This window comes from Myotis davidii, unplaced genomic scaffold (assembly GCF_000327345.1).
Source record: "Myotis davidii unplaced genomic scaffold, ASM32734v1 scaffold1147, whole genome shotgun sequence".
NCBI lineage: Eukaryota > Metazoa > Chordata > Mammalia > Chiroptera > Vespertilionidae > Myotis > Myotis davidii.
The window spans coordinates 77130-92372 of record NW_006298441.1 but is presented as its reverse complement, the minus strand read 5'-3'; the positions used below and the strand labels follow the sequence as shown (position 1 = coordinate 92372).

Below are 15243 nucleotides of genomic sequence, written 5' to 3'. Positions count from 1 at the left end.
ATTAGTTCAGATATCAAATAGAACTGCATTTGAAATTTCACTTAATACTACAGAAAAAAACAAACACAAAAACCTGAAAAAGCAAACTGCCAGGTATTCAAGTAAAAATTTGTAGAATCAGTTTTTATGCACGCTTGGGAGGAGGGGCACCCAACATCATTTGAATAGAAATCAATAAACACAATACTTTCAAGAATACGCTCAACAAATGTACATCTGCAGCTTTTATTTAAAAAAAAAAAATGATGCTTTAGCAATAGCTTAAACATCCAAGATGGTCAACCCTACGCTTTGGCAGATAAGCTGGTTTGACTAGAGCAACATTTGTGAAAACATTCACCTCAGCAGCATATGACACCCGACATCCTTGCACAGTGCTATCTAAGTGGTTTCCCACAACCTGAAAAGGGGTCAGAATTTTAGGCAAGCTCAAGGAAAAACTTCGAAAATAGAACTGGCAAAGTTTTAAAAAATCAAATCATATTAAACTGGGCCCCATCAGTGTTTTTTTTTAATATAAAAATATGCTTCTCTTGAAAATTAGGGGAAAACACCTCATATTCCAAAATTTAATCTACACAGCTAGTTCTCCTTAAGTCACCACTTATGATGGTATAAAATTTGGCAATTATTGAAATACCTTGCTTTTGGATAATGCCTCAGAAGCTGAGCTCAATTTGATTTTGGCAGTAACACACCTTTCACATCTGCATTCGTTTTAGATGATATGAAGCAATGCTTTTAAGCAACCTGAGGAAAATCCATTTCACAAAACGTTTATCCCCTTTAGTTTAAAATAATGTTGTTGCAATTAAGCCCATAAATTACATATTGTATACACAGCACTTCTAAAGAGGCAAATTAAATTTAAGCTTTATAGTTTTCAAAAACTTCTTTTGAAAGGTATCAGAATTTTTCCAAAACCCCATCTGGGATCCTTTCTTCTGACTGCCGTGTAGACACTGTAGTTTTCTTGTAATATGTAATCTAGAAGGCACATATTCAAGAGTAAAATTATGTTAGTTCAAGTTCTACATGGAGGCAAATATTTTAATCTACTTTGTACAGAGGCCCCAAATGAAAGTCAACTATTTCCTTTATTCAGAGCTCAAACTCAGCATTGGGCAAGGCTCCCTCTCAGAAGTGCGTTTGCACGTGGGACAGCATCTGTGAAGGGCTGGAAGGTGAAGTTGAGGGATCAGAAAGCTTGGCAGAGTTGGCGAGCTGCAACTCCTCCAGCCGCTTTATGTATTCGTCGCGCAATGCCAGGAGCTCCATGTAACGCTGCTCCACTGGATTTGGCTGCTGGAGAGAAGCACGAGCCTGAGTTACTGCTTTGTGCCCACCACGTCACAAAATTTCACCTGCTCCACACACATCTGCTATAGGTCCTGCTTTTTGAATAAGCCTCTAACTGAGGTTCAACATTTATGCATACTTTCCTTCCATATGGCTTAATTTAAAAATACAGAAAAGTACCAAGAATAATAAAATGCCACCAAGAAATAACTATGTACACATTTCCTCCCACATGCGTCACCATCTTTTTGAAGTTTTCAACCAAGACATAGCTCCTATCTCCTGTGTTCTCCGTCCCCGGGCCCACTGCCTTTTTGCTCCCAGAGGCAACAACTCTTGTCAAGTTGGTAGGTAGAGAATTGTGACACATTTCCTACAAGTGAGTATCCAGAAACAAAATACACTATTCTTTTCTATTTTTTTGAAACTTCACAACAAAGGTGGTATTCTGTAGTTAGTTATCAATTGACATTTTGCCCTGAAATTGTATTTCTGAATTGATCCTTGCATTCCACTGAATGAATGAACTAGTTTATCTATCCATTCCCACATGAATGGGTAGCTGGCAATTTTCAGTGCTCCCCACTACTACATGCAATGCTCTACTATCCTTGGACACATCTCTTTGTGCACATGTGCAAATGTTTCTTGAAGGAATTTGACCAGGTATGGAACTGCTGGAAAGGATGGAAGGTATGGTCTCTCTAACTTCACTAGATGCTGCCAAATTGTTCTCTGAGGTGATGATACAAACTTAGGAGCCGCTAGTGAGTTTGGTAGTTCCTGTTGCTCCATATCCTCATTAGAACTTGGGAATAGAAGAGTGTTTGCCAATTTGAAGAGAGTAACATGGTAGTTTTCTATTGCATTGCTCTGCTCTACTACATCTTTTCACGTGCTATTGCTTATAGTAATAAATGCACGACTGAGAGCAGCGGCTCTGACACCCACTGGTCTTGGTGTGAATCTTGGGTCTGCCTCTTACCAGCTGTGTGACTTAACCTTCTGGGATCCTCCACTTCCCATCTGTCAAGAGGGAATAAAAATGACATGGACCTCACAGGGTTGTTGTGAGAGTGAAAGCAGTCAATACAGTCTGCTTTGCTACAACACCAAAAACTTTGATTGATAAACAGTGCATTGCCGCCTAACCGGTTTGGCTCAGTGGATAGAGCATTGGCCTGCGGACTGAAGGGTCCCAGGTTCGATTCCGGTCAAAGGCATATACCTTGGTTGCGGGAACATCCCCAGTGGGAGGTGTGCAGGAGGCAGCTGATCAATGTTTCTCTCTCATCGATGTTTCTAACTCTATCCCTCTCCCTTCCTCTCTGTAAAAAATAAATAAAATATATATATTTTTAAAAAGTGCATTGATGTCTGTATAAAGTGCTGGAACAGGATGATTCTCCCCTGCATGTTAATTTTTAAAACTTTTTAACTAAGATATAAATTACACATTAATGTGAACAAATCTTAAAATGTTCAGCTCAATGAATGTTTACATATGTTGGCAATAATGTAATCACCACTCAGGCCAATGTATACAATAGAACAGCCCTCGGAAGACACCCTAGCCATCACATTAATGTTTTGAAGTGACCCAGGGCAAGCTTCTGGAAAGCTGAACAATATATGAAGACATTAAGAACAGTGCTGAAAGTCTACAGACGTGCCTTCCTTTAGTACTAATGGATTCCAGAGCTGTCCTGCTTTCCAATGATATTTACCAAAGCTGTGAACACCAACAAGGAAGCCATGAAGATGAGACACTAATAAAGAAAGGCTACACCTTGGATTAGACTGTCAATGCTGAAGGAAATGGTGTGGAATAGAAGCAGATGCCCTCCAGGATCTGCATCTCAGAGGCGGGAGCATGAAGCCTAGGGTTTAAGATCATGTATGTATTAGTTTCCTGTGGTTGCTGTAACAAATTAACACAAACTTGGTGGCTTAAAGCAGAAACTTATTTTCTCACAGTTCTGCAGAGCAGAAACCTGAAATCAGGGTGTTAGCAGGGCTGTGTTCCCTCTGGAGGATCTAGGGGACAATCCTTCCTTGCCTTTTCCAGTTTCTGGTGGTTCTAGTCTTCCTTGGCTTATAGCAGCATCATTCTAATCACTCCTGTTTTCACATGGTGTTCTCCTGTACAGTGGGGCCTTGACTTACAAGTGTCCCGACTAACGAGTTTTTCGAGATACGAGCCGTCTCTCAGCCGATTTTTTGCTTTGAGTTGCGAGCTAAAATTCGGGTTACGAGCCAGCTTCAGATACCCCACCGCTAGTTGGCGCAGCAAACGTCACAGTGAACGCCACAACATCAGCCCAGCATCACGTGTCTCACTCATTCACTTTAAGATTTGACATACGAGTAATTTGAGTTATGAGCTCTGTCACGGAACGAATTAAACTCGTAAGTCAAGGCCCCACTGTACATATATCTATGGCTCAAATCTTTCTCTGCTCTCCTTTCTAAGGATACCTGTCATTGTATGTAGGGCATACTCTAAATTCATGAGGATCTCATCTTGAGATCCTTAACTCAGTTAAACCTGTAAAGACCCTTTGTCCAAATAAGGTCATATTCCCAGGTTCTGAGTGGACATATGTTTTGGGGGTCACTATTCACCCCACTAGAGACTGCCAAGGAGTGATCAATGGAAGCCAAGTGCAAATGCAGCAGACATGTAACTGTGCCCACATTTCTATTGCAATTGTTGCTTTCATTAGAGCTTTGGTTACAAAAGTCCATGGATTTGGACCTAATCCTATTCTTCTTTTAAGCCATGTTCTTTTTCCTGTGACTGCAGAATGTGAGATTTCTCAGAAATGCATATATGATATTAGAATAGAAATTAGAGGCCCAGTGCATGAATTTGTGCACCAGTGGGGTCCCTCGGCCTGGCCTGCAGGATCGGGCTGAAACCGGCTCTCTGACATCCCCCGAGGGGTCCCGGATTCTAAGAAGGTACAGGCCAGAGCTGACTGTCAGCTTAGGCCTACTCCGTGTTGGCAGTTGGACATCCCCCGTGGGGTCCTTAGCGCTGCCGCCCCTGTGCTCACTAGCCTTGAGCCAGGCTTCTGGCTGAGCGGCACTCCCCCTTTGGGAGTGCACTGACCACCAGGGGGCAGCTTCGCGTTGAGTGTCTGCCTCCTGGTGGTCAATGCACATCATAGCAACTAGTTGACGGGTTGACTGTCTGCCCCCTGGTGGTCAGTGTACATCATAGCCGAGCAGTTGAGCAACCTTAGCATATCATCAGCATATTATGCTTTGATTGGTTGAACAGATGACTGGACACTTAGCATATTAGGCTTTTATTATATAGGATGTTTGGTAGAGTAAGGGCTGTGCAGTGCCTGTTAATATCCTTTTTTTCTCTTTATTCATTATACCAAGGTCCAGACACTGTTCTAGATGCTCAGGATCCATTTGTTTTTTATGATGTTTCTCTTCCAGCAGAGGGAGACAGATAAACAACAAACAACAATGATCCTGTGACTTACATAGAACATCCAAAGGTGATGAATACTGTGGGAAAGAAGTAGGACAGGGTAAGAGGGATAGAGAACAGGGGGGTGCCAGGTACCCTATAGACAGTGTGGTCTGGGGAACTTCACTGAAGTGGCTCCTGGGGGGGGGGAGGGTTAAGGGAGAACAGGGAAGGATGTAGATGGATATGGGAGGACAAGCAAGGAGCCCAGTGTGGCTGAAGCAGAGTGTGTGAGAGTTGTTGGTGAGAAGGTGAGAGGGTTAGAGAAGGAAGGGGTAAGGCAGGGGTCATATAAGGCCTCAGAGGTCACCATAAGGATGTTAGCTTTGACTTGGGGTGAGATAAGCAGCTACCTGGATGGTTTTGAGTAGAAGAGTGGTGGGATCTGGTGTATATTTTACAAGGACCACTTTGGCTGCTGCATTGAGAACAGAATAGAAGCAGGCAAGGGTAGAAATCAGGGAGTCCTGGCCAAGGGCATGGTAGGAACTGGTGAGAAGTGCTCAGAGGCCATACAGATTTTGAAGGCTGGGCCCAGCAGACTCTCCTGACAGACTGGATGTGGAGTATGAGAGAGAAAGGTGTCAAAATGACTAAGGTCTCCGGCCAGAGTGACTAGGATGGAGTTGCTGAGAATTGAAAGGGGAAGATGGAAAAAGGAGCAGGTTTGGGGGAACATTAAGAGTTCTGGTTTAGACATGTTAAATGTGATTTGCTAGGGCAGCACCATTTACCATCCAGTCCATTTTTTTTCCCTATGCATTATGATACTACCTTCTTACCCTCCCAAGTCTCCATTTCCATGTGTTCTGTTTCTGGTTGCTATTCTGTTTCAAATAAGTCTTGATATATAGCAGGATAAGCTCTTCCTTGATAATCTCCTTCAAAATTACCTTGGCTATTTTTAAAACTTCCCTGTTTCATATGACTATTATGACTATCAGTTTGTTATTGTACCAGTAAGGACAGTTAGACAAGAAAAAGAAATCAGAGTAAAAGAAATCATTTTTGCTGATGACAAGGTTGTGTAATTACAAAACTTGAGAGAGCAGATGGAAAAAAACTATTAGAAATAAAAAGATAATTCAGTTTTGTAATTGGAACAAAATATATAGAAGTCATTAGCCTACAGGCAAACACAAATCATTTAGAAGATATAAATAGAAGTGTCCAATTGTGATAGCATACCAAAAGACAAAATAATGAAAAATGAAATTTAAACTCAAGTGACTTTAAATACTACATCTCAACTTTTTACTTGGGAAATGAATTATGAAGTAAAGAGTGTGCCAGCTCAGCATAGAACAGAAGATAGGCAATCAGCTAGGCATGGAAGTATTTTAGGCTTCAAATGATGTTTATATTAATATTCCTTTTCACTTTTCTATCAAAAATGACTTATACACCCCACAGGTCAGCCTATTCATATCTGGCTGTTCTTTTTCTCATCCTTGAGTTACCACATGCAAAATGTGAACTTGCCCAGTGCAATCCTAGTAGATAGCTACATGAGGTGCAGTGGTTCCCCAAATACAATATGAGGTTTACCAGCAGCTGAAGGATCCCATTTAGGTTTATAATGTGACTAATTTATACTTCTGCTTTCGACATGAGTAATTTCCTTATATTAAATAAAAGTACCAAATTTGCTTATTGATATCTTGTCAAATGTAAGCACTGGTTTTTCCATCAACTCTGCTGAGTTTTTATGTGGTAGCAAGGGTTGGTGGCTTTTGCTTTTAAAAGCACACTAACCCTGCCTTCTTCTAGGCCAGTGGTCGGCAAACTCATTAGTCAATAGAGCCAAATATCAACAGTACAATTGAAATTTCTTTTGAGAGCCAAATTTTTTAAACTTAAACTATATAGGTAGGTACATTGTTATTAACTTAATTAGGGTACTCCTAAGGCTTAGGAAGAGCCACACTCAAGGGGCCAAAGAGCCGCATGTGGCTCGCGAGCCGCAGTTTGCCGACCACGGTTCTAGGCGAACAGCTTATTATAGGGAGGAGCTATATGTTTTTGGTTCTGAAAGTACTGATAGCATACTGTAGTGCTGTGAACACTATCGGTACCCAGGAATCATTTTATTTTTATTTTTTAAATATATTTTTATTGATTTCAGAGAGGAATGGAGATAGAGAGACAGAAACATCAATGATGAGAAAGAATCATTGATCAGCTGCCTTCTGTATGCCTCACACTAGGGATCAAGTCTGCAACCTGGCATGTGCCCTGACCAGGAATCAAACCATGACTTCCTGGTTCATAGGTTGACACTCAACCACTGAGCTGTGATGACTGAGTCAGGAATCATTTTATACCAACTGGGTCACACTACTGAGTAACAAATTAACTTTTCAATGGTGAAGTATATTCTTTTAGGTTTATATTATACTAGAGGCCTATATAGGGGGGAGGTCCCTCAACCTAGCCTGCACCCTCTCCCAATTCGGGACCTCTCAGGGGATGTCTGAGAGTTGGACATGCCTCTTGCAATATGGGACCGCTGGCTCTTAACCGCTCGCCTGCCTGATCACCCCAATTACTCACCTGCCTGCCTGATTGCCCCTAACCACTCTGCCTGCCTGCCTGATCGCCCCTAATTGCTCACCTGCCTGCCTGATCACCCCTAACCACCTCTGCCTCGGCCCCCGCTGCCGCGGCTTCATCCAGAAGGATGTCCAGCAGGTCGTTTGGATGTCTGGTCTAATTAGCATATTATGCTTTTATTATTATAGATAATTTTAAAAGTCCTATATGATCAAATTTTAATCTGTTTCTGTATGATATAATGTTCTACATAAACTCATTGGCTTATGTTCCTGGGTGCTCCCACCAGCCTGGGAGCTCCTTGTGTACTTGTATGAAACCACCTCTTCTTAATCTCTGTGTCCCCCTGTGTGCTTGATGCATGGGAACACTCAATATTTGGGGGATGAAAATACAAAGTGTCAAAGCACAGAAAGATATGTGTGGAAAAATCTATATTGAAAGGATAAGTTATTTTCTTTTTTGAGTAAACTTCACAGATTATAATATAGTCCAATTACTGTCTCAGAACAAAACAAAACCTCTACCAAGGAATGCTCAGTGCTATCTAGCCCAGTTCTATTTTGCTAAGCTCTCTGAGAGCAAGGGAATAGATACATTACAGCAAGTTATTCGACTGATGCCCCTTCCAACTTCCCTTGTCACACTATTATTATTATTACCATTATATATTCAGAAATGAATTGCTCAAAATTCCTTGAATTTCAAGAATTTATTTAAGTACAAATGGGTGAGGGAAGATTATATAATCTATATAGAAATTGCCAACATTTTCTAATTACCAGTGGTTGGAAAAAAAGCCACAATAAACACAGAAAAGGCTTAATGTATAGGACAAACAGTGCTCATCTATATAATCTTTTTTAATTAGAAAAGGGACATGTCCTCTGTAACAGCAATTAAAACCCTGGAAAAAGTCCCATTTCCTCTTTACTTGATATTCCACTCAATAGAGCTACTGTTAAATACATATCCTAAACATGCTTCTCAAATCCCAAACTAAACAAGTGAATGTTCTCCAGCCCTGGAATCTGTCACTTTCCAAAAGATTACACATTTCAACCATTACTAAATTGCAAGAGCCTTTCATGCATGCAGCAGAGACCTTGCAATGAAAGTGCCTCCTTGAACCAGGCATTTCCCCAATGAGGAGAGAGAGCACAGAATGGCGTGCAGCCAGCTGCCTGAGTGGAATAAACAATCTCAGAGACAGACTGCAGCACTGGGTCCCTGCTGTTGCCCAACGATTTCTAGCAGGATTAAAGCTGGCACTTACGCAAGACTGGCCTGTGAGAACAGGTAGTCAACCATCCAAACCGCAGGAAAATGTGCAAACCTTTACAAAGAGCAATCACAAATACTGAATATTTATAGCACTTAGAACAAATCACTAAATGGTGGTACTTCCGAGCTTTTACAAACAGGCTGTATTTTCCTTCTGATTTCTGATGAAGTCGGGGTGGGAAAATGGAAAGCCTGAGCGTGTCTTTAATAAAATGTGGCATGTGTTCCATTAAAAACCATTGTTTTCACTTTTGAATGATAAATGGCCAATTGAGTGTACTATCCATTGACAGAGCAATTATCTTTATTTTAGAAATAAAGACCCTCAGGAAAAAAGCACTCTGATCTTAGTTGACCTAGTACATACTCCTGAACCAGAGAGTAGGAAATGTTTTCTTTCCTATGATGTATAAAAATTTCCAGTGATTAAAGGAAATCTTTGACTATCAAAACTCAGAAAATTTTGCCCTGGCTGGGTAGGTCAGTGGATTCGAGTATCGTCCCGATATGCCAAGGTTGCAGGCTTGATCCCTGGTCAGGGCACATATAAGAATCAACTAGTTAATGCATAAATAAGTGGAACAACAAATTGATATTTCTCTCTTCGTTCCCTGGTCCAGGCCTGTATGGGAGACACTTGATATCTCTCTCTCTCTCTCTCTCTCTCTCTTTCTCTCTACCAATAAAAAATAAAATTTAAAAAACCTCAGAAATTTTCCAGAGCTTTAAATCAGTTTACATTTCAGTGAAAAAAATTATTTCCATTGACAAAAGAATGCAAGTTTAACCCCAGTCCAAATAAATGGTTTAGTAAGGAACGGATCTTTACCTAAATTCTCCAGAGAAAGTGTGGTCCAGTGATACCGATTTCAGATTTCTGGCCTCCAGAACTAGAAGAGAATAAATGTGTTGTTTTAAGCTAAAAAATAAAATAAAAATAAAAACAATTTTTAATAAAAGGTGTGTTTAAAAGCAAGTGTGACTTATTAGCCTGATAATTTCTCCTCATAATATTAAAAACAAACACAAAGTAACATCATCAAAGTCCAGAAGTAATCAATCGACATGACTATCTTTTAACAATGTAGGTTCATTTACCTGTTGTTTGATTCTGGGGTTCCATCTAATGTAGTAATTCACCCAAAGTTCCAAATGACGCATACTGGCAACTGGATATAAAACTCGATTGATTTCTTTAGTATAGAAGGGATTTTTGAATGTGTCTTTATTACTGTTTATCAGCGACCATAAAGAAACTGTTCTTTCTGTAACTTTCTATAGAAAAAGAGAAAGTAGACAGCCTAAGTAAAACACACACAAGCACACAAAACATTTTACAGCCTGTGGCAATACAGCTGAGCACCAACTAGAATCACACATTTACATTATCCCCATAATAGCTCAAAAAGCCTCATGGGCCAGTGAGTGCTCCAAAGCCACTTACTGATATTTGCATAGATAATGGCCTAGCTTGAGAGCCACTATTTCTGCCAGAAGATAGAGGTGCAGGATGCTATCATATTAAATGCAATTCACTGACCTAAGAAGACTATTACTGGTTAGGTAAAACATTTATGAACAGATGGGCGGTATGCTTTTTTTTTTTAATTAAGCAGAAAGAAAAATACTCATAAGAACCCACTGACTTTTTTCATTTCTGTATTTGTTAGAACTATGAAATCTTAACCTGTATCCACTTGACAGTAGGCATCTAGATATAAAGTTATTTTAATCAATGACACAAATGTTTAGTTTACATCATGCTAACATTAGGATATTTGGAAAAAATCTGGGTAACTGACTTCACTGAATCTTCACTTTTTAGTCTGGTGTCCATCATCTCATACAGATATTCACATTTTCATTGTATTTTTATTATAGATTTTGACCATAAACCAACGAAAAACCAAAGCTTGGGAAAAATGCAAGCATTAAAATTACCAAAGGCAGAATTTAAAACTCTTACTATTAATCATTCAATAAGAATGAACCAATAAGCTACAACTGGAAGCTAAAAAGAACAGCTTGAAATAAGAGACTGAAGAAATTTCTTTAACATACATACTAAATTAATGTGAATGATAATAATGCAATGTAATTTGGCCTTCATTGGAATCCACCTAAAATGTTATCTGTACGTTTCTGATAGCACATGCATGTTGCATTGTATTTATTTGCATGCTTGTTTTTGTTTTTAGACATGCACATACATAGCTTAAAAAGCCAAATCATTCAACAAGTTTTGTTATGAAAACACAAAAAAGTAGCCTATTGCCCCTCTTCCTAGAAGCAAGAGTTTGATTTTTAAAATCAATTGATTTAATTATTTGGTATTTACCTCCAAATCTCTAAATATCATGCTTTTCTTGCTACCTATTGGCTATCCAGTTATAGGCATTAATTATAATACTGACACACTGAGACTGTCTCCCCCCCATCTTTCCACATGCACATACTATACATCCTGCCTCATACTCCCAATATATAGCCAGCTTTGATCACATTGATGTTTAGTGTTTAGATTCCTATGACAAAGCAAGTGCTGTTGCTAAGTAAGCCACATAGTCACTTATTCTGTGATTTCTTTTCCTGCCATTTTTTTTTGGTTTCCCTCTATTTAACAACTGTCTATTCTGTTCGTTTACTTTTCTTGGCGGTCATCATTAATTCAACCCCAAGTTTTTCCTCCAGTCTCAAACTTCTGTGAAGACGCTGCACACCTGGAGCCTCATTTCACCTTCAGAGGAAAGCGGCACTGGGTGCCCCTACACCTTGTATCCAACTGTCACCTTGGATCTCTTCTGTTTTGCCCTGAGGATCCTTTCTTGACTCTCTCTGTACTAGAGCTCCTGCTTCCTGAATTCCATGGAGTCTTCTTTCTTATTTGCATGGAGCACATATCCCAGTAACTTCCAGATAAAGGGTGTGGTGCAGAAGGTAAATCTTTCTTGTTGCCATGCATTTCTAGGAATATCGTTGGTCTATTTTCAGATTTGGTTGACAGTTTGCTGGCTATAGAATTCTAGGTTGAAACCATTCTCTTTTAAATTTCTGAAAGCTGCCCTGGCCAGTGTGGCTCAGTTGGTTGGACATCCTACCGTGCACCAAAAGGTTGCTGGTTTGATTCCTGGTTGGGGCACATGCCTGGGTTGTGGGCTCAATCTCCAGTATGGGGCGTGCAGGAGGCAGCCAATCAATGTTCTACTCTCTCATCAATGTTTCTCTTTCTCCCTCTCCCTTTAAAAATCAATAAAAATATTAAAACAAACAAAAAACATTCTGAAGGCAATGTGCCACAGACTACTAGCTTCTAATACTGCTGTTGAAGAATTCAGTCTTCCTGATTTCTGTTTGTTTTGCAAATAACCTATTTTTTTTCTCTTTGGAAGCTTATCCTTTCTTTTCTTTAGTCCCCGGTGTTCTGAAACTTCATAAAGATGTGCCTTATTTCGGGTCTATTTTTGTCCACTCTGCTTGGGCACTTAGCAAGCTTCTCAATGTGGAAGCCCATGTATTTCAATTCTGGGAAATATTTTCAAGTTATTTCAGTAATTTCCTGCTCTCTGCTTTCGATATTTTCTCTTTGTAGAAGTCCTATTATTTGGATATTGGAACTCTAGGACTGATCTTCTAGTTTTCTTGTGTCCATTTTCTACCTTTCTCTGCATTCTATTTTCTGGGAGATTTCAACTTTATCTTCCAACTCTTCTGAGTTTTTAATTTCTGTTGATAGTATGTTTTTATTTCAAGTTCTTTTCTGATGTCTAAATGTCCTTTTCCAAATAATATCCTGTTATTATTTCATGGAGATTATATATATATTTATTTTAGAGGCCCAGTGCACGAAACTTGTGCACTGGGGAGGGAGTGTCCCTCAGCCCAGCCTGTACCCTATCTAATCCAGGACCCCTTGGATTGATGCTTAACTGCTCCCTTGCCAGCCTGAACACCCCCAACTGCCCTCTCCTACGGCCTGATCGACCCCAACTGCCTTCCCCTGAAGGCCTGGTTGCCCAAACTGCCCTCCCCTGCCAGCCCAGTTGCCCCTAACTGCCCTCCCTTGCAGGCCTGGTCGCCCCCAACTGCCCTCCCCTGGCGGCCATCTTGTGATGAAGTGGGGGGCAGCCATCTCATGGTGGCCATCTTGTGACGACGTGGGGACAGCCATCTTGTGATGCGAGGGCATTAGGGTCAATGTGCATATTACCTCTTTATTTTATATATATACATATATATAATATACATATATTATATATCTATATATCTATATACTTTTTTTCCCTCTTTCTCGGGATAGCAAGTGCTAGCTTCTTGTCTATGTTTCCCCTTTCCTTACATTGCAGGTAGCTATTTTCTCCAAGCTGCTTTCTCTCTGTCTCTTGATTGTCCGCTATTAAGTAAGAGTAGAGGAAAGAAGAATTGACTAGAATCTCTGAGATCATGAGGCTCATTAACTTGAGCTTCAATGTGAGGAACCCTAGATGTTGTTATCTCTTCATAGGCTAGTCAAGTTTCCACAGAGATTCTTTTTTAAAAAAAATATATTTCTTTATTGATTTCAGAGAGGAAGAGAGAAGGAGAGAGAGATAGAAACATCAATGATAAGAGAGAATCATTGATCGGATGCCTGCTGCACAACCCCCCACTGGGGATTGAGCCGCAACCTGGGCATGTCCCAGAATCGAATCTGAGACCCTTCAGTCTGCAGGCTGACACTCTATCCACTGAGACAAGCCAGCAAGGTATTTTAATACCTTTTTTTAAAAAAAATACCTTTTAATACCTTTTTTTTTTTAAGTTGAGGTGGAGTTCACATACCATAAAAGTCACCATTTGAAAGTTAACAAATGAGTGGCTTTTAGTACATTCACAATGTTGTGAAATTATCGCTTCTATCAAGTTCCAAGGTATTTTCATCATCCTAAATGGAAACACTATACTAGGGGTCCTCAAACTACGGCCCGCGGGCCACATGCAAATACAAGTATTGTATTTGTTCCCATTTTGTTTTTTTACTTCAAAATAAGATATGTGCAGTGTGCATAGGAATTTGTTCATAGTTTTTTTTTAAACTATAGTCTGGCCCTCCAACAGTCTGAGGGACAGTGAACTGGCCCCCTGTTTAAAAAGTTTGACGACTCCTGCTCTATACCCATTAACCAGTCATTTCCCCCATTCTCCCCTCCCTCCAGCCCCTGTCAACTACAGATGTACTTTCTGTCTCTATGAATGTATTATTCTGGATATTTCATATAAACATAATCATATAACATGTGGCCTTTTTATGTCTGGCTTCTTTAACCTGGCATAATGTTGTCAAGGTTCATCCACGTTGTAGCATGGATCCAAATTTCATTCCCATTTTGGGCTTAATAAGATTCCATTGTGCCCTAGCTGGTATGGCTCAGTGGATAGAGCGCCAACCTGAGGACTAAAGGGTCCCAGGTTCGATTCCAGTCAAGGGCACATGCCTGAGTTGCAGGCTCGATCCCCAGTAGGGGGGGGGCAGAAGGTAACCAATCAATGATTCTCTCTCATCATTGATGTTTCTATCTCTCTCTCCCTTTCCCTTCCTCTCTGAAATCAATAAAAATGTATTAAAAAAATTCCACTATGTGTTTATTTATTCATTAGCTGATGGATATTAGGGTTGTTGCCACCTTTTAGCTATTATTAGTTGTGCTACTATGAACATTTGTGCACAAGTTTTTGTTTCAACGCAAATTTTCATTTCTCTTAGGTATATACCTAGGAATGGAATTGCTAGGTCATATGCAAATTCTATATTTAGTTTTCTGAGGGTCCACCAGACTGTTTTCCACAGTTGCTGCACCACTTTATACCTCCACCAGCAATGTCAATATTTCCAACAGAGAAACTTCTTTCATACTCCCACCTGGAAAATAAGGATCTGCTGCCATAATGCTGGGAGTCAGTAGCGGAAGTGAGCTGGGGCTCTCACAAGTCAGCTCATCTCCATTCACATCACTGATGACTTTAGTCCTGGCCCAGAGACTCACTCATACCCTCTCACAAAGAAATCTCAGAGTCCTTAGCTCCACAGAGTAGTAGAGGAACGTGGGGAAGCTAACTGCTTATTCTAAACAGATCTTTAGGTTATCTTATTCTTCCCCCTTCAACCTACACACCCGGTACACCTTTGCCCCAGAACCCCTGAGTCATCTGGAGTTCCTGCAATGTAAAATGGGCTAGTTCTTGACTTCCCTGATGCTGGTTTGAGATATGGTATTTTCAAACTAAGTTATTTACCACTTATCTAATAGCTTTTCAGCTTCCAAAAGTTTGCTACTATGTATCTTTTCTCATTTTTCTTGCTCTTGTGGGTTTATGGCTTTAAAAAAATTCCCTTTACTGATATTTTCATGGCTTTTTGGTAAGGAGACCTTGCATATCTATAAAGTTATTCCACTCCCTGAGGGCAAAGTCAATGTCTTACCCCTGTAGTAAATACCACATACTCAACAAACCCTGGTTGAACTGAAAACACCCAAGCTTGAGGTAAAAAATAAGAGACTTTGCACTTACTATAAACTAAGTTACCAAATTCTTTGTATTTCATGGAACACTAGACACATGTAACTACAAAGATTAGCATT

General features: G+C 40.1%; 1 protein-coding gene across 1 annotated transcript in view; it reads right to left on the bottom strand.

The window, feature by feature from the left end:
• Window positions 1–211: 211 nt before the first annotated feature.
• Window positions 212–15243, bottom strand: part of MTM1 (myotubularin 1) — a 76156-nt gene continuing 61124 nt past the window's right edge. Inside the window, exons 13-14 of the mRNA XM_015570705.1 lie at window positions 9725–9901; window positions 212–1305 (exon numbers count right to left, since the gene is read on the bottom strand). Of these exons, the coding sequence (XP_015426191.1) occupies window positions 1138–1305; window positions 9725–9901 (345 nt within the window). The 3' untranslated portion in view covers window positions 212–1137. The remainder of the gene's footprint in view (window positions 1306–9724; window positions 9902–15243) is intronic.